This window comes from Panthera tigris, chromosome B3 (genome assembly GCF_018350195.1).
Source record: "Panthera tigris isolate Pti1 chromosome B3, P.tigris_Pti1_mat1.1, whole genome shotgun sequence".
NCBI lineage: Eukaryota > Metazoa > Chordata > Mammalia > Carnivora > Felidae > Panthera > Panthera tigris.
In genome coordinates, this window is record NC_056665.1 from 142,103,240 (window position 1) to 142,128,334 (window position 25,095).

At 55.9% G+C, this 25,095-nt stretch overlaps 1 protein-coding gene across 1 annotated transcript in view; it reads left to right on the forward strand.

The window, feature by feature from the left end:
• Positions 1 to 1,798: 1,798 nt before the first annotated feature.
• Positions 1,799 to 25,095, forward strand: part of LOC102969028 — a 43,759-nt gene continuing 20,462 nt past the window's right edge. Inside the window, exons 1-5 of the mRNA XM_042989279.1 lie at positions 1,799 to 1,871; positions 9,191 to 9,316; positions 10,257 to 10,450; positions 19,337 to 20,211; positions 20,293 to 20,467. Of these exons, the coding sequence (XP_042845213.1) occupies positions 1,799 to 1,871; positions 9,191 to 9,316; positions 10,257 to 10,450; positions 19,337 to 20,211; positions 20,293 to 20,467 (1,443 nt within the window). The remainder of the gene's footprint in view (positions 1,872 to 9,190; positions 9,317 to 10,256; positions 10,451 to 19,336; positions 20,212 to 20,292; positions 20,468 to 25,095) is intronic.

The window sequence follows — 25,095 nt, forward strand, 5'->3', positions numbered from 1 at the left end:
AGCCTGCCGGGCGCGCAGCCTTGGGGGCGGGGAGGGTGAGGCCATCTTGATTTGATTCAGGGGCTCCCAGAGCAGATGTTAAAGTCCCTCATATCTTGCTTCTGCCTCACGCTGCCTTCCACCGAGGTTCCAAATGCGGGCACAGCATCGCCTTTAACATATGGGAATGTGCCGACGACTTCTGCCAAGCGCCCAGCCCCCCTTCCCCGAGCCCAGCAGCAAGGCTGGGGGCTGGGGTGTCCCCGAACATGAGTCTTCTGGTCCAACACAGACCCTCAAACGTTTCTTGGGCAGGAGGGGCACAGCAGACCCCCTCTTCTGGGCTGCCTTCCTGGAACCCAAATCCTATTCTTAAGGCACAGAATGTGCCAGAACCCCAGGGAGGCCCGGAGTGACTAAGGGCTTGCTCCTGTGGCTCCTCTCCTTGGTGCAGAGACAGCCTCCCCGTTAGGGTGTATGACCCCCGTTTCTCCCAGCCCACGTCACCCAAGCGGGGGGGGGGGCATCACCACACGCACAGGGACAGCATATCCATCAGGTTCCTGAGCACCTGCTCCATATCTGCCTTATTCATTAGGGATTGTGTGTTCTGTGCCTCCGCTCTCCAGCGAGCACGACTTTTGGACTACGTGAGCCCCGTGAGACTGTGGTGGCTGGGATGCTGGCAGAGAAGCCTTCTCTTAGGAGTTAGAGCCGTGGTCCCGGCCCCTTGCTGGTAATCTCAGCCATGGCCATTCCTAGGTGGGACTGGCCCAGCATGTCCGCCAGACAGAATCCCGGGTCGGGGCCGAGAGCAGCCTGCAGAGTGCGGGACATACTCTTTCCCTAGAGAAACCTCGCCCAGAGAGAGGGTTTGAGTAGGCTTGCCACGGAGCGCCTGGTGGCCTTGACCCCCTGCCCCCTCCCCTCCCCTCGGCTTCCTTTCTAGCCTGGCGGGAGAGGACCGCCTATATACAGTTCCGCTGGCCGCTTCCCGACCCCCGTCGGTCCAGATCCACTCAGGTTCCTCCAAATCAAGGCCCTCTTTGGGCCGCAGAAACCAGCCACCAGTGAGGGCCTGGGTCTGTGCTGGTTCAGGGCGTGTGTGAGGGCCCTGTGTGAGCCCCCAGGGCCGGGGCCGGGGTACACACTGCAGCCTTTCAGGGACGGCTCGGGCTGGGCAGCCAGACAGTTTTGCTTGGATCTCTGGGGCGGCCACGTGGCCATACGTTCAACGCTCGGAGAGGCCCGTGCCCTGAGCCAGCCAGAAAGTGACTTACAGCTGAAAGCAGGGTTTGAACGGCTCCTGCCTTGGGGAGGCCCCTCAGAGTAAACAGTAAGAATTTCTGGGAAATGTACATAAGGCCAGACTGTTGGGAAAGACGTGGGCCCAGAATTCCTGATCCTCAGCCCCGGGTGAGAGGTGCCAGCTTTTCATGGCCATCCCAGCCCCCCCCCCCCCCCCCCCCCCCCCCGCGGCTCTGTCTTCTAGTTAAGTGACAGTTCTCTATTTGCCGATTCCTCCTTCCTGGGGAGAACAGAATGGCTGGTTCATCCGGGGGCCTGGGCTGAGCACACTGTCTACCTGAGGTCCAAGTAGAGGCAGCCAGAGGCGAGCCTGGCACACAGTAGGTGTGCAGCCCAACCCCTCTGAGCTTCATCCGGCAGACAGCACGTCCCGTCACCTGTCACTGTCTCCCTGGGGGCTAAGGCAGTGCCGGCCCTAGGCACCCCCGTGTTTCCTGAACCGAATGAACCAATGCACGAAACACAACGATCTGGAATTGCCTTTTAAAGTGGATAAAAACTCGGGCTAAAGATGCAGCACCTCATCTGGGGTGTTCTGGGGGCAGCCAGCTTTGAGTATGCCGGCCTGGTTCCACGGCCAGCCGGTGCGCCACCTGCTTGGTGACTGGCTCGGAGAGGCTCCACCACCCCAGCTGTGGACTTTGACCCTCAGGACCCCTCCAGATAATGCGGAAGGCTTTTTGTCCTTCGTAGTCTGTTAGTCTATCTTGCTCTGTGTTCAGAGCAAACCTGTGGCCGGAGTATTGATTTTCATACTTTTTGCAGAGGGGAAACTGGAGACTCAGTGGGGTGATGTGGGCAGGACCCTCCTCAAAGCGCCCAGGGGTCCCAGAGGCCTTCCCACAGCCCTCCACCCCCAACGGTTCCCAATGGCGGCGGGTGTCTGGGTTGGGAGCCAGTGGGAGCAAGCTGGTCTTTGAAAGGCGGCCTTTGTTTGCTTTTCTTTATCATCAAAAGTGCAAGGGCAACTCCGTTTACCTAAAGGCAGGCGCCTTTAAGCTCATCCTTTCCGCAAACACCTAAAGGGTATGTTGAACATTTGAGCCCGTGTCTCAGAGGGCAGAGCGTTTGCAGAGCATAAGCCTGAGCAAGTTGGTAGGTGGGGGGCGAGGCACTGAGGCCCGCGGTGGTGACCTGTGGTGTTCTGAAATGACCCTCAGTGCCCGGCAGTCACCCCCGGCACCCTTGGTGGTGAAGCGACCCAGTGGGGGGTGGGGTAAACGAAGTTTTTCAGTGGGCGTTCGGGCTGCGAGATGTGTCTGCATTCTGGCTCCGGAAAGGGTGTGCCGCAGGGGCTGGCGTGGACGGTGCCTCGTCACCCACAGGACTTTTGCCACTGTGCCTGTCCTGGGACTGCTAAGACTGGCAAGGCGCACGACTCTCCTCTGCTAGGCCCAGAGCAGTGCCTTCTCAACCAAGAGGCTGTGGCAAAGATTTCGTGCTCTGCAAGGTGCTCGTTGAGAGGCGAGCATTTTACAGATGAGGAAGCTGAGACACAGGGAAGCATCAAGGACTCACGCAGAGCCGAGCTGTTCGTAAGGGGTGGTGTCAGAGTTTGAACCCTGGTCTGATGTCAGATCCTGCACCGTCACCCGTCACCCACTCTGCCAAACGGCCCTGCCTGCTTGTGTCTCACTGGGGACAGAACAGCAGAGAGAGTGGAAGGAGGCAGGCCAAGTGTTCTGGACATATTTTTTTATCTGGAAGATCCCTTTTCCCCCTGAACTCGCAGACTGCATCTCAGATCCCAGACTTTGAGATGGGCGGTCGTGCTGAGGAGGAAGTTGGCCCTTGGTGGCTGGGGGGAGGGGGGTGGAGGGTACTGGGCCAGGTGGCTGTGCTAGGGTGGCCAGCCTGGGCCACAGAGAGCCCACAGGGCTCAACCAACACTCTGCAGGCAGAGAAGCTTGTTTCTCTTTTCTTTCTGGCCGATTGAGCCCAGCCCCAAACTGTGGGATTCAGCAGCCAACCTCTCATTTTGGAGAGAACAGCGTTCAAGGTTGTCCTGTCCACAGAGAAGGGTTTCTACGTGCCTGTAGCAGGACAACAGAGTGCATAAAGCACAGACCTTTGCTCATTGGCCTAGCAGTTTCACTGGGTTTACTTTTTTTTTTTAAGTTTATTCATTTATTGAGAGAGAGAGAGAGAGAGAGAGAGAGAGGGAGAGAGAGAGTCCCAAGCAGGCTGTGCACCAACTCCCGAACCGAAAGATCATGACCTGAGCCTAAATCAAGAATTGGACGTTTAACCGACTGAGCCACCCGGGAGCCCTAAGATTCACTTTTTTAAAAATTTTATTTTTAATTTAATTTAATCATCTTCTTCTTCTTTTTTAAAGGAGATAAAGGTTATTGAACACACTGCAAGGGAGCGGCGGGCAGGACAGCAAAGGAGACACTGTCTGCCCTCACTTATTTTTTAAATTACAAGATAAATTTATGCTCCCTATAAAATAAATGCAAACAACAACAGAAAACCCCAAGAAGATCTCTCTGTGCACACTCTTCACATCCTATAGCTGGGGACACACGGTGAATACAGATCATTTTTTCTCCCATTTAATCTTACCACCAAAAGGAGGGAGGCGTTTCATCCCCATTCTACAGATCTTGGAAATGAGGTTCAGGAGGTCGAACCAACAACCCCAGGCCTCACGGGTAGCGAGTAGACTGGCATCCAGGGTCTGATCAGGCCCCAAACCCTCAACCACCAGGCGAGACTGCAGGTTTACCCTAGGGCTGAGAAAGAAGGCTGGTGGTCAGCCTTGTCATCACAGGGCCACCGTCCCCTTGTTTCAGGTAGCATGGGCCGCTGCACAGAGTGGCGGCCGCCTGCATGCCAGGCTCTGCCTTCCATTGGCTTCTCATCTCCTTTTACCACCAGGATAGCACGGAGCAGTAGGACGCATCATCCCTTTTCATGGTGGAGACAGCCCTCGTCCCCCCAGCCTCTCATGTAGGAGTCACATGCTTCCTTCTGGCTCTTTCCTGGAAGCTAAGGGGCTGGGGGTTCCTATGTTTGCCCATGCCATGGACATCCCAGGGTCAACAAGGGAGGACTGTGTGCCCCTGGGACCTCTGCCCACGGCCTCCTTGTGCGTAGGGTCCCTAATTGCACAGTCTCCTGGATGCCCTTGACTCTCAACCAGTGAGCTGGTGGCTTCGGGGTGAGGCTGAGACACAGATATCACCAGGCTTGGCCCAGGGAGGCCGACTGTGCTCTCGGGAAAGATCGAGACCTTGAATGTTTAAATTGAAAGCGTGCCCAGAATTGGCCCCCTTCCCTCTGCCGTTAGGAAGACAAGTCTTGCTACAGTCATCACTGAAATCTAGTACAAATGTCTTCTCTTGGAGCCTCTTGGGTGGGGTGGTAGTTTTTCAACTGTCAGCAATCTTTTAGCTTAAAAAAAAAAAAAAAAAAAGCAAACTTTCCAGTCCTGTTCTACCTGGAATACATTTTCTTCTCTGGGGCCCCTCCCCCAGGCCTTCACCATTCTGTCAACACAGTAAAGCCAGCCCCCTCCCTAGCCGCAGGCCGCTGAATGAATCAGTTCTTTGCTCCACCGAAGGAAATATTTCCATGGAGTTGGGCCAAGAAAACCCCTTGCTTGAATCCGGGGGCTGGCCCACGCCCAGAGCCAGGGGGGCCGCGTGGGGGCAGGGAGGGCCAACCTGGCCACCTTTCCTCCTGTGGGTCTGTGACTTCTAAAATCCAACCCACGGTAGTGGCCTGTGTCGCCAAGATCCCATTCTTGGCCAGGCTCATCCCCTGGTAAAGGGATTTCTCTAGGGCCCTCCTGTCCGAATGAAACCATTTGAAGGTCACTTTTTTTTTTTCCTTTTTTTTCTGTTGTTACCAACTCAGAATTTTTTTCATCGCTTGTCCAGGTTCAGGAGAGCCCTTCCAGAAGTCGGGTGTGGCTGTGGGGGCTGTCCCAGCCCTTCCATGCCCACCCCGTTTTTTTTTAAGTTTACTTATTTTATTGAGAGAGAGAGAGAGAGAGAGAGAGAGAGAGAGCGCATGCACACACATAAGTAGGGGAGGGGCAGAGAGAAAGAGGGAGAGAGAATCCCAAGCCAGCTGTCCACCATCAGCAACAGGGTCCTACGTGGGGCTTGAACTCACGAACCGTGAGATCATGTCCTGAGCCGAGATCAAGAGTCTGGACTGCGTCACCCAGGCGCCGCCCCGCCCGCCCCGTGTTTGAAAGCCTCTGTCCAGGCCCTGTGTCCGGAGTCTCCTGATTTTTATTTATTTTAGAAAAAATTTTCATATTTCAGGTCCCTAAGGAAGAGGCTCAAATGGTCAGTCATCTTGCACTGCTGCGTTTTTTAAAAATGCACATTTTAAAAGCAATACATAGAGTAGAGAAATCCAGAAAAGTAGCAGTCACCCAGAATCTATTCACCCAGAACAACAAATGGTTTTGGGGGGATATTTGGGGGTAATTTGGGCTATCACTTTCCTGTTCTTTTTTATTGGCTCTAGTCATGGAAAGTACTAGTAAAGAACAGCGTCTGCCCTCTCTCCCGCATACCATAAATCCCCAGAGTGAAACACATACATGAGCTGCCTCGAAGCCCAGCAGTCTACCGGGAAGTAAGCTTTATCCTTGGCCTTTTGCAAAACGCACTGACTTTTATTTGCCTTTTAATACCTACAATTTGACAAACTCCTCTATGCAAAGGTTGAGGCTGCACCCAGAACTCAGGTTTCAGGGAAGCAGGGCATTCCTGATATCGGTGTCCTGGACAGAAGTCCACGTGTGCACAGACAGCTGTGTCCTCAGCTCCCCAGAATCATGACATCTGGCAGAGACCCCCCCCCCCCCCCCGCCCCGAAGCATCCAAATCACAGGGAATGTGGGTATGAATCATGTTTGGATAAGTGACCAGAAGTAAAAAGTGAGCCCCTCGTGCAAGTCCTTAAATGCTAAAGAGGTTAGACTTCATTTTGAAGGCAAAATCAGGTTCCCAAGAGGGATGCCTGGCTGGCCGGCTCACTTGGTAGAGCATGGGACTCCTGATCTCAGAGTTGTGGGTTCGAGCCCCACGTTGGGAGTAGAGCCTACTTTAAACTTCCTGAGGGGTTGTCAGCATCAGAGCAACAGGTCAGTGTGCATTCTACAAGAGCCACTGTCAATTCCAGGACCCCCAGAATGTGGGACTGTTGTTTATTTGATAAGTTCTCCCAAATCCTTGACGGCTGGACATCCAATCTCTCACCTTATAGGAGGCAGAGAGGCTGTACCGGACAATGCCCAGGCTTCCTCACCCCAAAATAGCTTCATGGGAAGTCCTTCTGTATGCCCTGCTGCTTCTCTGATTTTGGCTGAGGTCTACAGGAGGAATGGAAAAAGGGTTCAGGGATGTGTGATTTGGGGGACTTGGAGTCGCCAGAGGCTGGCACTGGCGCTAGAGTTTCGGAAGGCATAGCCTCACGCAGCCAACTGTGGGAGGTGCAGAAGGAACCTCAAGAGATTTCTGGGGAACACTCCTATTCTAGGGGTGTAGAATCTGAAACACTATCTGAAAGACTGGGAAAATCTGCTTAGAGGAACAGTCGCTCAGGGGATGCCGTTTTGTAAAAGCCTGCAGTGTGGTTTTTGAGAAGAGGGTACATTTACCCATGGCTAGGGAGACTGATATAGGAGGACCTTGTCTTCATCTCCTGGCCAAATCTTAGGACGTTTGTACACTTGCCCACAAGTATGTACATGTGGGTAGGAGACTGCTCACACAGCTTTTGAGGGTTCCCAAGTATGAATTAAAAAAAGAAGAAAAATGTGTGCTTTGAATTAGATCTATGTGAAAAAAAAAAAAAAAAAGGCAACAGGCTAAGCCATGCGTCTGGGACACTGGCTCTCCTCCAGGGCGCTTGAGAGAGAGCTGGGTTTCGGCATGTACAGAAAGAAAACGAACCATTTCTCAAACCTGGATTTCCTTGTCTGTTTTGTCCTATTGATATCAATCTGAGCCCTCAAATGTCCTTTTTTGACAAAGGGAAGCATGCACGACATTGCTCAGATTGAGAAACAGTTTGGATTCAAATATTACCATAGATTTGGCTCTTTCAAGTTATTTCTTCCATTGCTTTGGACCAATAAATATTTAAAAAGTTAGGTTCTGAGCTCCAGAAAAGCCAACAAAAACATTTAAACATATGGATATCTTTTTTTATTGTGGTTAAAACCATGCTCAGTAGAGATTAGTTTACAGCAGTGTTTTCTTTCTCTCTTTGCTTTTTTTTTTTTTTTTTTTCCTATCTTTTTCTTTCTCTCTTTCTTTCTTTTAGGAAGCCAGAAGGATAAACATGTTGCCATGGTGTTCTGTTTAAAATAAAATACAATGGAAAGAAAAGCAGAATGATGAAGTAACCACATGGCCTGCAGGATACACCTGATACTAATTACTGTCATGCAGAATGTTCTGGAAGACATTTGACTCGCCTGATGTATACATTCAAATCAAGCAAAGCAGGACTGGAAGGCTCCTTGGGGACCATCTTGTCCAACTCTTTCCTTTTTCCAGATGAGGAAATAGGGGCCCAGCGAGAAGAAGGGCCTGGACCTCAGCCTCCCAGTTAGGAGGGAGTAGAGCCGGGATTCAACCCCCCGGGGGGTTTTGGTCGGAAACACATAATTTCCAGGGTCCTTTTACCTTGGCCTGTCAGCGAGACCCTGAAAAAGAGGAGTGGGCTTTACTGGTAAACTCGGAGCACAGGGCTTCGGAGCCAGAGAGCCCAGAAAAAAAGCAGAGAGGCTGATTGCACCAGGAGGCCCAACTTTCCTCGTGGGCGCCAGGCCCTGAGAAGAGAGATGCGCATTGGATGTCTGGAGTTTCTCCTTCCAGGGCCTCCCAGGGGCACCCAACCGAGGCCGGGGGCTCCTCCCGGAGCATCCACTCATGTCCTTCTGGGGCTGCAGGGCTGACGCCGGGAGGCACTGTGTCTACGACAGCCTCCAGGGGCCCGGAATGCGTGGCTACTGACGCTCTCTGGTGGCCGCCCAGTCTCCCACGCAGGCCTCCCACGCGCGGCGGGCCAGCGGGGGCCCCCGTGACAATGCGCACCCCTAGCCTCTGCCCCCGAGAGGCTAGCAACCGGGCCTGCCGGCGTCTGATTGGCTGCGCGGGCCTGACGACAGGGGCTCCTGGACGCTGATTGGTCGCGGCCAGCTCCGGCTGTTTCCTAGCTATTAATACCGAGGCTAATAAACGTTCTCCTGTTGACAAGGATGCTCGGAGCCATGATTTTTTGAAGCTTTCTTGACGTCTGCGGCTGGTGCAGGCCTTTCTGTCTCGCGAGTCCTGCTGGGGGACTCTAGTCTCTGGGGCTCCTTGCATGGTCCCCAGGCTGTAAATTGGGTGTTCTCTTTCTCCCTCCCATTACCTGACACTTTCGGGGGGCTTCCTGCCATGCCCCCCCCCCAAAGCGCACTTTATCGTCGTCTCCCCAACAGCGCGCCTGCTTCATCTATAAACGAGCCCCCCGCCCAAGGCCCGGTGTCTCTCGCGACCTGGTGGTCCACTCTCAGCTCCGTGTCACTACCCGTGGGCTTACAAATAGCTCTGTCCCTTCTTTCCAGCCCCGGAGTCTCCTGTGTGTGTGAAAGCCACCTGGCAGGGTCGCCGCGCATGGGGGGCTCGCTCTGGAGCGGCTTTGAAACCCCCCAGGAGGCGCGGGGGAGCTGCTCTACCTTGAGAGTCCCCGCAGGGCCCCTCTGCCTGTCCCCTTTGGGACCCATCACTCATCGTCACCCCTCTTCTGTCACCAGGCGCTTCATCCTTGCCCTCCGGCTGCCACCCACCTGTCACCCTAAGATAGATTCTTAGTCCCTTTCAACAGCATTTTGACCTTTTCGAGAGGACATTTGATTGACGGCCCTGCCCGCTTTGCCACTCAGTGCCCGGCAGAGCTGCCGAAGGCGCCACCTGTTACGGATTAAATCTCATGTGCCAAGTCCCGGAGCACGAGGCCGTGCAAGCTATGTTCTGCCGCAACATGTGTCGCTGCCTGTTTCCCCGGGGCGGTATGGGGCGGGGGGGGGGGGCTTCTCAAAGTGTATGTGTGTGGGGAAATCACCTCAATCTGGGGGGGGGGTACCCCATGCATCTTCAAGCGGGACACAGTCCTCCTCGAAAAGTAGTTTCCCTAGAGGGACACGGCTCATGTCTAAATTATTCTCACGCCCCCTCGTTAGGGGGGTACCCCCTCGTTGACGTGTGGGAAACAGACCCCCTGGCAGAGGAAGGGACGTTGGCAGGTTCTCACACGCGGGTTGTAAGCGGCAAAGCCCGGGACTCAAAACCTGGTGGTGGTGGTTGTTGTTGTTTTTCTGACTCCGAGATGCTCTGCCGAGCCTTCCATGTCAAAGATAGCCAATCAGAAATAGACGGGTGGGCAAAAAGGGGGTGACAGCCGCCGACTTACATTTGGGTCCCGGCTACCTCGCTCGGGGCGTTTTATTTTCCAGGACAATAAGCAGAAAGCATCGTTTTCTCTCCCTAAGCCGCATCCTCTGATAGAGGTTCCGAAATAGTCAGGTGTGTGTCTGCTGTCCCCAGCGCCCCGGCTTTACCCTCGGCCCGCCTGGGGAAAACCGTCCCTTGTCCCGTTCTCCCAGCGAATCGCGCCGGCAGATCGCCCCGCTCGGTGAGCGGGGCTCGTGTCGGGAAAAAGCACCAGCGAACACAGGGTGTTGGTCATGGCGGCGAGGGGCACTGCGGCAGAATTTTTTCCTCCCTTCTTTGCTGCAATCTGGGTGCGGCTAGAGCAATTTGTCATAGAATCTGGGGGGCTCATTTTTCCGGCCAATCACTTTTGGAGAAATGAGCGCATTGCAGCAGAATGCGCTGACGTCAGAGACCACCCCTTCTGCGCCTCCATATAAACCCCACCCAGCCAGCCCCTAGCGCAGACGGCGGAGAGCTGGGATGGAGCGCGCCTTGGCCCGCTGGCCTTGGCCGCAGCTCCTCGGGAGACCCGGGGCGCCCACGCGAGACTCTCCCCACCTGGTGAGTGGTTGGCCATCCTTGCCCGAAAGGATGTGCAAAACGAAGACGACAGCCCTTCGAGGTTGGGCTCCGTCCTCCTGGCCATGCCGATGACAGACGCCGGGGACCTTCTCCTGCAGGCGGCCACCTCGCCTGGTCCCCGAGTGTCGGCAAATGCAATTCTGTCAGGCAGGAAAATCTCGAGGCACATTTTTTTTTTTTCCCCCTGGGGAGGAGGTGGGGGGAATCAGGGCCCTGTTCTTGTCCAGCCCCCTTAGCTTGAGGGCAGGCTGGGTGGTAGGGGCTCGCATTAAGTCGAGTGGGCGGAATCCGATCAGATCCCTGTCAGAATCCAGTATACCGCAGTCACCCGGGTCTAAAACCCAGATTTTCTGTGCTGGAAGCCACCTTTAGAATCACGGAGGGTGGGAGACATGGCGGCGGGTGCATTTTGCATGCCCCCACGAGTTGGGGGGGGGGGCGGGAGCACGTAAAGAGAAGAGTCCCCCGGAGATATTTCCCCCCTAATTTTTGGCCAGGTTCTTGGGGGCCTGTAGGCGTGAAGAGTACAGGTTCCCGTCCGCAAGGGATTACGGATCCAAAACACACGGGTTTAGTGCAGAGCAGACTCTAGGCAACATTTAGAGTAAAATTGCGAACCGAGAGCATTTGGTTTCCCGTGATCAATCACTTTAATAGTGGAGAGATATGGCGCCCAAGTGCAGACGTGCCAGGAACCCCCAGGATCAGTTCCGTAGGGGAAGGCGGCTGGGGGGAGGGTCAGATCATTGGGGGCACTGGCGGAATAGAAGCAGGGGGGTGGGTTGGGGTGCAGAGAAGGCCGTGTCCTTAATCTGGGGGAGGCTAATCAAGAGGCAAGAGCGAAATACAGAAAAGGGGGCGTGTTGGAGGGTGTCTAGGCGCTGGGAGTTGGGAATTGGGGGTCGGGGGTCTTTTTAGCATTGCGTGATGGTCGCTGGGAGATTCTGACATGTTGCGGGCTTTTGACTTTTGATAAAGTCGTCTTTTGCCATTTCCTTTGTCCCTGTCAAGCCCCCCCACGCCTCCCCCTCCCCACTCTGGGCCGGCGGGCTTGGGGAGGGGAGGCGCGAGCGGGTTGCTACGTGGCAGGTTTCTGGAAGGTTCCCTCGCTGGCCGCCAGAGGGCGCTGGCGGCACTGCGGAATTTTGGGGGGCGGGGTGGTGAGGGGAGGTGGCCTTTGTTCTTCTGCTGGAGGGGGTCGAGCGCGGGATTTGCTGGAGAATTCTGGATTCATTTACCTGAGGGGGAATGTTTGGAGATCTTGGGGTGCATTGGGGAGCAGCCGTAGCATTCGCGCTGGGGCAGAGATGTCGTGATTCGCACTGGCTGTGTGACTTAGGGTGTCGTGGGAGAGCGTGGATGCAGATTAGTTTATTTTGGTTGGCATTGGTTTTGGGGTCTTATGAAGGTGGGGCTTATTTGAGCAGGATGAAGAGGTCGTGAAATCGTTCATTAGATGCCATCGTGCAGGGTCTTGAAATTCTTGCTGTGGTCAAGAAGGGGAGGTGAGACTTGGCGGGGGGGGGTGGTCTATAGGGCTCTGGATGATTTTAGGTGGTTTTGCCTTTATATTATTTTTTTAGTAATACTGTTTTTTTGCATCACGTGTCCAGAGACCACACAAATGAGTGAAACGGTGTATTGAGACCTGGACCTTTATAATTTTAATTAATTTATGTTTAATTGGATTTCCCGAAGGTCAGAGCCAAGATTTCTGTGTTTGTACTTATTAAAAGTGGAATCGTGTTCTGGAAAGATCCTATGGCGAGTGCCTTCTTGATAGCCTCATACGTCTCCGGTGCATGGCGACCCCCACGGCCGGGGGGCGCAGAAAGACCCCTGGCCATGTGTTGGGAGGGGGGGCTGGTCCATATCTACAGGTGGATTCTGGCAGGCGATGGCGGGCGTGGTGTTTCAGTGACTTGGCGGCCCTGCGCGACGCGCTGGTATGGGCTTTGGCCTCCCCCAGCCCGAGACCTGTTGGGCGCCCCCCCCTCCCCTCCCCTCCCTCCCCGCCCATTCTATGCCAGCTGTGCCCCTGGCAGCTGCGGGCCAGGCGCTGCGGGGGCGCGGGAGGCTCTGCTGCGCGCGCGCGCCGCAGGTGGCTGTGCTCTGGAGTCTTGGGTGCCGGACGCGCGCCCCCTAGCGGTCTGTGCCTGCAAATGGCTCTTGGCCCGCTAGACCGGGCTTCGGTTCGCGCATGCGCACACAGCTAACACTTGTGCCCTGTCAATCAAGTCTTCCTTACCCCCTCCCACTTCTCTCCCTCCTCCCCTTTCCAGTTCTTTCCTTCCCACCCCTCCCATTTCTCCTCTTCCCCCTCCCCTCCTGTTTTCCTCAGCCCTCCTTCCCCCCTTCCTCTCTCCCATTCCCTCCTCCCTCCCCTTTCTCCTCCCTCCGTTCCCCTCCTCCTTCCCTCCTAACTCCTCCCTCCCCCTCCTCTCTCTTTCCCGCTGCCCCCTCCCTCTTCCTCTGACTGCCCCCTCCCTCTCTCTGCTGTTCCAGCGCTGACCGTTAGAGGTCATCAAGATGGTTTCTAATCTGGCCCCCTTCCCATGCCATAGGGTCTCTTCAGGGATGACATCATCCGTTCACCTCCTTGTCTTCAAGGACCACCTCTGGATGCCATGCTGCTGCCAAGGTGCTTGCTGCTCACCTCCACCTGATGGTACCTCAGCCCCTCTTTGTGGCAGTACATACTCAACCTGATGGGCAGAATCCCCCCTCCCCCCTGCCACTCTCCTTGCACCACGCCCGGGCCCATTAGCAATTAAAAGACCATCTAAAATTTTAACTCATTAGTTTTTGCTGTAATTAACTCACTTAAATTTTAATGACTACCTCGACTTAGGCTTTTAAGTGGGTCCTCTAACCTTTGATCAATTGCAGAGGGCACTAGGAGTTCGACCCCTGGATGGCACCAGCGTCCAAAGCAGCCCCTGGCAGAGACCCCTTCCCCCCCCTCCCCCCGTGGACCAGGATGACGAAGGACGAAGAGGACCAGGACCGACCACCCAGCTCTCCCTCTTGGCTAAATGCTCAAACCAATGCCCTAGTGAGGGGGCATTGGTCGTTAACCTCTGACCTGTGCTATCTTTGAACACTTTCCTATAAGTCTCCGCTTGCGTTAATGTGCCAGCGACCTGGAGTGTTTCCCTCCCCAAAAAGTTGTGGGTCTTTCTCCGACAACAAACCCATTGTTGCCGTTGCGACGTCCTGAACGGAAGGATCCCTTCTGGGAACTTCTCAGGAGGGGGACCTGGGCCAAGGGCTCGACCAGCATCTCACTGGCAATTCCAAGGCCCATGGTGGGCTTCTGGAATGAGCATGAGCCCCGACGCCATGCTTCTCAACTGCCAAGGGCACCCCCACCTCTTCTGAGATCCCCCTGGGCTTTCTGGGGGAATGGGGCCAAGAAGGGTAACCTCTCAGGGTTGTTGTGAGTATTAAATGAGGTGAAACAGCCTCAGGCAAGGCCGGGCATAGAGGAGGTGACTGGCAAATGTTTGTTGAAACAGTCTGGTAGGGTCAGTCCTTTCCCGCCTCGTCACGTGTCTCACTCTTCTCGTTTATTCTCCCACAGCGCTCCAGGCAGCCCCTCCCCACGGGGCTCTCCTTGCACCACCAGGTAGGGGTCCGCCAAGATGGGCATTGGGCTGGCCCGAGTAGGAATGCGAATCACGCATGTGGTCATTTCCAGAGCACTTTCTCTGTTGTCTGAGTGTGTTCCTCCCATGCCCTACATCCACGTGAACCAAGCAGCCTCCTTTACAGATGAAAACGGATTTGGCATTGATTTGAGTGATCTGAAAAGGTGGGTGGGCAAGAGGACGTGGGGGAACCCAGTGCCCTTCCCGTGGCACCGTTCACGGTGACAGTGAGGACACTGAGGCTGGAGGAGTGTAAGTATTCTGTCACCTTCTTGGCGAGAGAAGGGGTCAGAGTCGGACCCCGGGTGCCACTTGTGACTGCCCCTTAACCCCCTGGCCCACAGTTCTACTAAGAGCCCTTTATTTCCGAAGAGACACTTGGCAGTGGGATAGCCTGTTTGAAATCCCAGCTGTCCAGGGTGGTCTGGGGGGGTCTGGGTGGCCCCCCCCCCCCATGCTGGTGCCATGTGCTGGTCCCACCTCTCAATGACGGTGTGACCTTAAACAAGTCACTTAACTCTTCTAAGCCCCAGTCCCTTTCATGGGCTAAATGGGGATTAAAAAAAAAAAAACAGAAAAAAAAAACAACACAACACCCGGTTTATCTACCCCACAGGGCGCTTTTGAAGCCCAAATGATGTGACCACTATGAAAGTGCTTTGTAAATCGCTGTGGAAATCGCTAGATACTTAACTCCTGGGGGGTTAGTCCCTCTTGGTGCCAATGCCCAGCCCTCTTCTCCCTTGGCCATAACAGCACCCAGTAGGTGCTGTGTGTGTTTGCACTCTATAAATAAATTCTGGGATAAATAAAAGCAGAATTAATTCAACAAACATTTTCCGGAACGCTGACAATGTGCCCAGCACACCGGGCCTGGTATGTGATCCAAAGACGCTGCAAACGGTCTCCTGGAAGCTAATTGGGGTCCCCGATTGATCAGTACTTTCTTTCGTCCCCTTTTAAGCCAACCAGTTTTGTCCGGACGGGACAAAAACAACCTTGGCGCTTTAGAGAAGCCCAGCTTGGTGGAGACAATAGCTCCCGGGCATCTGAAAGGGGCTGATTGGATTATGTGGCAAATGATGGTGGAAGGGTGACTTGGAAGGCGACAAATGAAGTGGGCGGAGGGCTGCTTTGAGTTAATCCAGGCTATTAGGAGGGAACCTTTTGTCTTCCAGGGCCTGGCAGGAGCTTTTACTACTGGTTTTTACGTCCTTAATGTAAGGACGTGTAATTTATGGTCAGTGCAAATCCAGGCCCGGTGAGATTTGAGTGGGCTGTAAAATTGAGCGTCCTGCTACCAGCGAGTAATTAGGGCGAACATTTATGTCTCCCCTTGCGCTCCGCGAAGGCCTTTTGCCACCATCAGTTCATTTGAACCTCACAACTCCCTGTCCTGACCCGGGGCTGGCCTGCCGCCTCCAAGGGGAACAGAGGCCATCAAGCCTTCCAACCGGGGCCCCACGGCACGTTTGCACCCCCGTCACCTCTTGGGTGGCAGAGGAAGAGGCGTCCTCTGCGCCGGTCCCTCCCGTCTCCGACCTGTCCCCTGTCCGACTCCTTCTTCCCTCTGAACTCCTAACTTTGCTCTCTCCACAGCCGGGCGCCTCCCAGGCCCCTCCTGTCCCCCTTTCCAGCCACGACAGCCTGTCTCTTTCCTTTCACAGCCAAGCTTCTCGAAAGGCCTGTCTACACTCGCTGTCTTCCTTCCTCACCTCCAATTTTCTCTTCAACCCACTGCTTCCTGACTTGTTCTGCTCCGTCGAACGGCTCTCACTCAGGTAATGACTTTTCTGTCGCTTAACTCTGGACACATTTCCAACTCACGGACACACGGACACATTTTCGTTCTTTCCCTCCCGTGGCGTTCGGCTCTGGTTCCTTTGTCGACACATACTCCCCAGACGCTTCATAGAATCCCCTGCTCCTGGCTTCCCTCGTTCTTAGTTTCTCCTAGGAACTGGACTATTCACATCTCTCTGGGAAACCTTCTCCTGCCCTCTTGCCGGGTTTGAGGCCTGACTAAATCGCCTGGTGCTGAGGCCTTGGGGTTGGTCGGTTTTTTCCAAGCCACGTTTTTCTCGGTTAAGGAATAGGGTTACTGATCTTTCCCCAGCAGGTCAGGTGGGATGTGTTGCAGGTAAGAACCGGGCACTATTTGAGGGTCTTGAAATAAGGTCAGTAAAGTGTTCGTGAGAAAATTGGGAGTCCTCATTAGCTTTTCTTACAGGTTAAGTTCCCACGGGGAGAACCAGAAAGGGAACAAAGGAGTGCGGGCGGGGTGGGGGGGGGGAGTAGCTGAGAAAGACCAAAAAAGAAAAAAAAAAAAAAAGGAAACAACAACAACAGTAAGAAAAGACACGGAAGGCCCTAACAACAAAGTAGGGAGAGGAGACTTAGAAAACAGTAACGTCTCCCCAAAACCCCATCCAGAGAAAGTTTTCCTCTCGGGTGGATCGGGGCTAAAAAAAGTAAACAGGAAAAAGGTTTTAAATTGATTATCCCAGGGACAAATCCCAGGAAGCTTTCAAATCAAATTGCCCCATTTTAGGTTTTTAACTCCTTCTGTCAAGTTTAACCTCTTTACCTCCTGCATCCTGGTGAAACCCTCCCCAGCCCCCCTCGCTGGTGATTAAATCCCGAAGGTACACGCAGTCTTTCAGGGAGTGAATGGCCCACAGAAAGAGCCCTCCCCCTCCCCCCAGCTGTGGTTTTCAGTTTTATTCCACTTTCCGCCCTCTTCCCTTAATGAACACAGGGCTAATCTTGGGCCTTGTCAAGGAAGAGGCTGCAGACATTAATGAGGTAACTGCTGGACTCCAATATTCGTCTCATAAGGAGCCCTTCTTTGTCTGTGAAGGAAAAACACACTGATTATCATAATGAGGTGAACTAGCATCCGCAGGCAGGGGCGACCGGTGCTTAGGCCACACTTCTAATTCTGGTGCCGGAGCGAGCCGGGTTTCATTTGCTCCTCATTTAAGTCTTTGCCTCTGTCCCAGCGTGGGGCCCATTGAGCGGGGTTGAAAGTTGAAGGCTGCTCTGGGACTGGCCGCAGATAGGGCCCCTTTGCAGAAGAAGTTCCTTTGTTCGACCCTGCCGCATACAGATGTCACAGTGGTCCAGGTGCTTCTTGTCTCCTGGCTTCCTTCTCCAGAAGCCCGGGGAATGGGGGCGCGTGTCTCCTACTGAAGCACGCACCTGACCTGTTTCGGGACTCCTGGCCATCGCAAACTTCATTGTCGACCGGTAGAAACAGTGCCACAGCCTACGCGCAGAACCCGTGGAATTCTCCCCCAGCCAACGCCCATGGAATGCCCCCATCCTGGTCAAGAACTAGGTGGATATTAGCGCCCCATAGGCCCCCGCCCCCGCCATGGACCGGCATGGTTTGGGGCTCACATTTGACTCCCACACCCTGCCGAGAGTGAGCTTCAGAGGGCCAGCCGTTTGTCAGGGTCACTCAGTGAGCCAAGTGCACAGAGGGGACATTACAACTCCTATCCGGCGTCAGAAGCGGTTAAGTCCCTGCTTTTACAACCCCCTGAGTCTCTCCCTCCCCCATATGCCCTGTGCCTCGCTGGAATGCACCCCGCTTTTGTCCTGATTTGAACCCCCCCCCCCCCCAGAGCCCATCGGTGTCTTTAGAGCCTGAAACTTGCCCTTATGTGTCCCAAGTTCTGGACTTTCTTTCCCTAAGGCAGATCAAGATTAGGTCACTCCCAGTTCATCAGACCTGCCCAATGGAAGAGAAACAAAACTAAGGGAGAAGGAAGGTGTTTGGAACAGGGGCGCTTAGCAGAGGTGGGAGGGGGCTCATAACTTACCTGTTGGCCAGAGATTCTCTGGCATGAGTCAGAATGAGACTCATTCTTCGAGTCTGCCAAACCAACTGTCCCCTCCTCACACATTGAAGGGTGTCCAGGTGACCCAGATGTCACCCGGACGAGGGGACTGGGAGTGGATGGGCACCTCTGAATATAGGGATCCCACCAAAACCTGCCCCTCTCAGCGTAGTTACTGGAAAGTACAATAGAGCAGTTCCTGGTGTTTCTGGACAAGAGGACTTTAAAATAGGAAGTTAACCACAGGCCTGTTCTCAAATGCGTGCTAGCAAATTAAGCTACAAGCCCCCAAGTCCCTAATATTCCAGCATTTGAGAGCCTGGGGAGGGGGTGGAAGGCCTCTGTTAGCCAGGACCTTGGGGTTTGGTGCTCATTCCTGCCACCCTGAGTGCCTGGCACATGATGACATCTCCCCTAAACTCTGCCCCTGCTTGGGTTTCTGGAAACTCAGTCAAGCCTTCCTGAGGCCACGAGCCGAGGGGACTGAGCTAATTGCTCCTTTGAGCAGAGGGGCGCCCCTTTCTAACTTGTCCCCTTGTTTCTGCGGTGCCTGAGCAGGACCCCCGGCACCCCACTCTTCTGGTCCCGGGGTCCAGTCTGGGACCCTGTGTGAGCTTCCTGCGTGAGCCGCCCTGGCTCCCAGAACCTACTGGTCTCAGTGTCCCTCAGTGAATCCATTCCGGAGGCTCTGGAGTCCCAGGAAGATGTGGCTTCACCAGGTGGGAGAGAATGCACGAGGCCAGGAGATGCCCCCGCCCCTGCCCCCGATTCTGAGGTTCTGTGTTTCTGCTTTTCCTGTCCACCTCTGTTCTCCACCCCCTCCTCTCCTCCCCCCCTACCTCCATCCCTGTCTCCCGATCCGGTCCTCTGGGGGTGCCCTAGGCCGGCCCATGTCTCCTCTGGGTGCCCTAGCTCCAGCCTGGCACAAAGTGGGGTTCAGTAAGAGTATGTGGGATGTCTGTTTGGACAGGTGAGTCAGTGAAGGACCCGCCATACTTTATGATGCTAGACGGGAGTCTTTGGGAAGCAAGGAGTTTTAGGTAAAAGGGTGGAGGCTGGATTTCGTCTCACTGAGGGGGAGTGGGCATCGTCCCACCCCCAGCCCCATTTGAGCTGGGCCTTTCTGGTCTCACCCCTTCATTCACTCAGGCGTCCATCCCGTCATCCAACAGTTGATCCTTACTGAGCAAGCCCACGGCCCGGCCCTGGCTTGGCCCCTGAATCCCTTAGTGCATCCCTTGATGGCCTCTGCCTCCTGGGGAGGGCTGGCTTGGGGGGGGGGGGGATGGCGGTGTTGCTTTGGCTGAGGACAGCCTCTCCCTGTTCAGGTGCCGGAGCCGTGGCCTCCGGCTCTGTGGAGAAGGCAGGCAGGAGGGTGTGAGGGGCAGTCCCGGTCTGCCTCCCTTTGGCCAGTTGGCCCCCTTGATCTTTGATTTAAACCCTGGAGGAAACTTGAACTGTCCATCTCAGGGCTCTGCCCCCCTCCCGCCCTCTCTGCCTCCCACCCCCCATCCCCTAGCTGAGTGCTGGTGGCTGTCCTGGACCCCCGCCCTACCGCTCAGGACCGCGCGCCCCTCGGGCTCTGGCCACACAGGTCTCCCCCTTGAGTTGGCTCCGCAAACCGGACCCCTTCCTCCATGATGCCTCCCTCCCCCTGGGGCTAAATCCAGCCCCTTTGCCGCCAGGGGGTTGGCTGGGGGGGCCTGTCCCATGCAAAAGGGCAGGTAGCCGGGACCCTCCAGGGAGCTCTGCAGCCCCCGCCTCTGCCTGCTTGCCTACCTGCTCTGCCCTGCCTGCTGGCCAGGTTGACCCGCCTGGAGCTCTGTCGCCCGACCTGACCCACCCGCCCCTTCTCCGTGCTCGAAATCACCGGGCTCGTGACTCTCTTGGCCTCACTTGTCTAGCTGTCTGCCTAGCAGTTTGGTTTTCTTTGCTGAGCCCACACCTGTGGTTGCCTGGCCCCTCCCGCTGCCTCTTCTGTCCTCCACCTGCTTGCTTTCTGCCCTTCTGTCGGGTCCAAATACTCCTCTCCCTAAGGACCCCCGTCCTCCCCCAGAGAGTTTGCAGCCGGTCTCCAGTGCTCACGGGACAGGCCCCTGCTGGCAAACCACCTCCCCCAGACATCCTCGGATGCTTCCTCCCATGGGGGTGGGTGGGGCAGAGCCACCATGGCCTCACCCAGACTTCGGTCCCGCCCCTCGCCCCCGTGCCTCTAGTCGTGTCCCCCTGGGTGTTAGCCACAGCCTGTCCCTGTGAGCCCTGGGCTCTGCCACGTCCCAGGCCTCGTGACCGGTTTGGGGGGCTGCCACCCGGGCCCGTGGCCTCTCCTCACACCTCTTCCCATCACTGCTCATCTCCACGAGCCACCTCCTTCCACCGAAAGCCACGCCGCAGGTGAGACGGGGCTCCAAGCCTTTTCGAGCTTTTCCGGAGTGCTAGCCTCGCCGCAGTCCTAAGTTCCTGCCTCTCCTCCAGATCAGCCCTGTCCCTGGCACGCGGGCCGCAACCTGGTTGGGTCGGCCGGAGAACCAGACGGAAGAGGCAGGAGAAGCCCCCGGAGGAGCGCCACCCTGCACCCAGCCTTCCTTCCCGATGCTCGCCTGGCGTCTCGCGCCCAGCGCTGTGCCTCTCCGCTCCTTCCTGGCTCCGGGTGAGTTTCTTGCTTTCTTGGGACACCAGGATTTCGCTGGTTTCAGCACACGTCTCTATTCGAGGAGTGCACATTTAAGCCGGGGAGGGGGCGGCTACCAAGAGCGGAGCCTGTTCACCAGGCCTGCGAGCTGGGTGTCAGCGGGCTGCCTGGAACCAAGACCCTGGCCGCCTGGAGCCAGCGTGAGCGGGGCTCACCCCGGCCAGTGCACGCTGTGGACCAGGCGCGGTAAGTGAGGGGTGTCCGGCTCTGGACGGGGCCCCCGAGAACCAGCTCGGCCCGGGCGCACGGTGGGTCCTCAGGGAAACTTTGCTGAGCCTGTGGGTGGCATGCAGGGCAGAACGTTCACCTTCTCTGGGCTCCGAGGCCCAGCCAGAGGGCCAGCGCGGGCATGTGGAAACAGGAAAGCGCGTCCTCCTGTAGCCAGAAAACGTTTGTCCCCGAACGCCGTGCTGCGTCAGCCCCTGTGTGAATGCTGGGGTCTCCCACACGAGGCTTTGACGATGCCTTTCAACCACAGAGTGGTTTTTGAGTGAGTTCTTCTCTGGGCCCCTCTTCCTCACCCCTGAAATTGCAATAAGATGGGAACGCTCGTGTCTGTTTAAAGAAAATTCGTAACGATAGAGAAGAATTATAGCCACACGGTTCACTCCAGCACGGATCATTTGTTCATCCTCACTTACTCGAGACGCATCGACGGAGCCAGGGGGTTGCTCAGGGCTGGGGCTCCTTCGGGCTGCCTAAGACCAGCTTTGCCTCGAGGACCAGAGGGTCTAGCCGCGTTCCCTGGGAGATCCCACACGGTGATGTGGCCCCTGTGGCAGCCAAGCCAGGTGGACAGGAAGAAAGGGAGCTGGGCTGAGGGCACTTCGTGTTTTGGGGCCCCAGGAGCCGAGTCTCACGGTGGGACAAGAGGGTACTGTGTCAGGGCCAGCAGGCCACGGGGACGTGCCAGCGAGACTGGCCGTGTGCCTTGTGTGCCCCGCATCGGATGCTCCCGGGGTAGCCACTGGGGTGACGAGCGAGGGCAGTGAGACTCCCCTGGTGGTCCAGGTGGGAGGAACGGCCTGCTGAGGCTAACTCAGCCTCCCAGACGTTTATGGAGCCTCGGGTGGGTCCCAGCAGTATCCTTGGTCCAGATGCCAGCATTCCCCTTGGTGCCTACACCCGGGGCTCTGCGAGACGGAAGACGATGATCGGAGCTCCCTGCCAGAGTGTGGGAGGGTCCCCTCCAGGTGCAGCAGCCCGTGGGCCGCCTGCTATGGACCCCCAGGGTCCCTGCACCGTCTGCTTCATCAGACACGAGTTTCAGAGACAGGCCTTCCACAGCCCTGCCCCTCTCCCCGGGAATGGAAATGAGGTGTGGAGGTGATTTTTAAACACAACTCCGTGCAGGCAGCAAGGGGCAGAGAGAGGTATCCACACCTGGGGGCTGTTGCCTCTATCTGCTTGTTTTCGCTCCCCAGAGAGCCAGTCAGGCTGCGGCGAGGCGGGGAGTGTGTGCCCAGGGCTAAACCCAAGGAAGGACACGGGGAAGCTCCGCCCTGTGATATTTGCTCCCTAGCTGGCATTTGCTGAGCCACCACCTGCAAGCACGGTGACGTGGCAGAGAGGCCTGGGAGGGAAGCTTTACATAGGGCGGGATGCAGGTCTGGGGTGCCGTGGCGGGGGGTGGGTGTTGTTTCCGGAGCTTACAGAGCAAATCCTTGTAGCTAGTGTGAGCCAAGTGCCCATGGTTTCTGGGACATCTCAGGACTCCCTCGAGCTGGGCTGAGCTGAGGGGGCAGAGTCAGGTGCCCAGCCAGTCCCGGACTTTGCCAGCTCCCCGCCCCCCACCCTCCACGGCAGTCTGGGATGACATCTTTTTGGGTCCCCTTGTATTTCAGGTGCACTTGCGAATATTCGGTCTCGGGCAAACACGTATTTTTGCGTGTTGTACATATTTGGGGTTTTGCGTGTCATTAAGTGGAAAACAGATGAAGACTAGATCGAGGGTTCTTCTCAATTAAAGAAGTTAAAACACAAGCTCGTCAATCAGCCGTGCAGTCGGACGTCCCAGGAATTACAGGACGGCCGTTGTTAGGTGTTGAAAGAAACGGCATTTTCAGGAAAATTCTTTTTTGATGGATTGGCCCGTCCCTGGGCAGTGAGATCCTGGCTGGCCGGACAGAGGGCGGAGGCCCTGTCACTGGCAGGAGCGGGGTTCTCTGGCCATTTGTCATGTGCTAAGCTGTTTCCCAGGGCCTGTCTCTAGCTGGAGGCTGCCGGGAGGGCACCCATGTCAGAGGGGGGATGGTGGTCTTGTCCGGAAGCTGGCCCTCCTGTTCCACTGGCCTGCCCCTGGGTGGGTGTGAAAGGGAGCCCAGAGCACAACTCAGCTTCTGTGCTCCTAGAAAGGCACCAACCGTCCCTCTGCCCCGCATTTTCCCACCTGCAGGTTCCTTGGTGGGGGAGGTGCATTGAAGCTTTCAAGGCCCCTGACCTTGTGACTTGTGATTCAAACCCCAAATGCATTTCCAAGCACATTTCTCCAAATCATGTCAAAACCTGGCAAGACTTAAGGGCACCAGGATGCATGTGTTTCTTATTCATTTACATGAAGTAACTCAAATGTGTTTTTTATGAGCAATCTGACTTCTAGAAAGAGAAAAAAAAAATCTACCCATCTTTAATGAGCTTGCTAATGAATTTTTCCTTGAAAAGAAGAAGGCGGCTTTACACAGAAGGGGGTGTGGAGAGAGACAAATTAAGGTTCCAAAGGGTTAAAGGGCAGCGGGCAATGTGGAGACCAGCATTGTCAGCTGAATGGCGAAGGGCTCGCGGCTCCGGGGGCAGTGTCTTTTTAGAAGACCAGAGTTTAACGCAGTTGTAGATGAAGGCCCAGGAGCCGTGCCCCCTTCCCTCCACTGCTTTGAGCCCTGTCCTCTCTCCTAATAGGGGAACAAGGAAGTACAGCCTGAGGGCTCCCATCTCTGGGTTCGGCAGATGGAAAATTCTGGCAGAGAATTGTATCTTTCCCAACGAGGCCATCTCAGATGTAGGGTTCCCATTTTGAAAGGGAGACCCAAGCGTGGGTGGGGAAGGAGGGGGCGCTCCCTCCACGGTGCCTTGGGTCCAGGGGACAGCCCCGGGTCCCTTGCGGCTTTGAGAAGCCGGGCCCTTAGGGAAGGCTTTAGAGAAGGACGGTGTTGCAGATGCCGGCTCTGGTTCTTGGCGTGGAACGAGTCAGTGTTTCAGAGCCAGGAAAGGTGTGCATTGAGAGAGCCACTGTTACTCCCTTGGGAGGAGGTTGGACACCCTCGGGCCACTGCAGCAGGACAGAGCAGTGCCAGCGAGAGGGGTCTCGAGTTCAGTTGGATCCAGCCGAAGTGGGGAGGACCCATCTCTGGGGGAGCCCATACATCCTGGAATTTCTAACGTCTCCTGGATGTTAGACACTTGGTCCCCTATCTTGGTCCTCACTGTGGACAACTGATCGCCCCTACCTGTGCTTTTGGGAACTGAGTGGTGAGAAAGTCTCCAGAGATATCCGCGTTTGTCTTCCCAGCTCCCTTGCCCACCCCCACTCCCAGTCCTGGGATCGTGAGGGACCAGGGAGCAGAGCAGGTGCTGGGTAGCTCAGGCTGGGGTCGGCCCCACTTGGGATGTGTGCGGGAGGGGAATTAATCAGGGGGAGAGGAGGGTGGTGGAGGGTGTAGTCGTGGGTCTCTTAATTGCTCTCCAGTTTCTTTGGGCTTACAAACAATCCAGATGGAGAGTTCTTAAGTCCCCCACCCTGGGGGTCGGGGGAGAGGACGGCTGCCCACCACCTTTTGCCTGGCTTCTCTGCGCAGTGAATAGGGTCTTTGGCAGGGGCTTAAGGAGGGACTCTTAGCCTGGGAGCTCCCAGGGCCGTTTGAGGCGGAACAAAGGCGCAGGCAGAAAGGAATGTGGGGGAGCCCCCCACGGAGAACAGCCACCTGGGGATAATCGGGAGGGCCGAGTGCACATGAGTTTTCCCAGGTCCTGTGAATACATTCTTTCAATAGAAGGTGCCTTTTCTTCACATGAAAAGAAGAAAAGTTCAGTCACCTTCCCTGGAACGGAGTGTGTGTGTGTGTGTGTGTGTGTGTGTGTTCCCTCTGGGGCTGCGGCGGCCCCTGCCCTTGTGTGTGTGTGTGTGCGTGTGTGTGTGTGTCGGGAGCTGCAAGGCGCAGACAAGAGGCCGCACAATGACACGGTTAAGCAGTCACCCCAGCAGCGTGACCTCAGACACGCTGGTGCTCCTCGGGCCTAAGGGCTTGTATTCTGCAAGTTTCTCAGGAGGAAGAAGAGTCCTTGCCTGTAAACAAGGATTTGATCAAACCGGGTCTCATGCCCGAGAGAAAGCCGGGGAGGCAGATGGGGCCAGGGAGACAGGACTCCAGCGTGGAAAGTTGGAGAAGGACAGTCAGAGGGGCTGGAGGCTGACCACGTGTCTGTGCCAGCCGTGCGGGACTCCGCTGGGCGGCTCCTGTCTTCGCGGCTCGTTCTCTGGGCCGTCCTGAGGGTGGACATAGAGTTGTTCCCAGCAGGTTAGGAAAGAGGGGGCTGGTGCTTGCAGTCAGGGAGGGTGGCGGGGTCAGCGTGGCTCACAGGGCCAGGGGCAG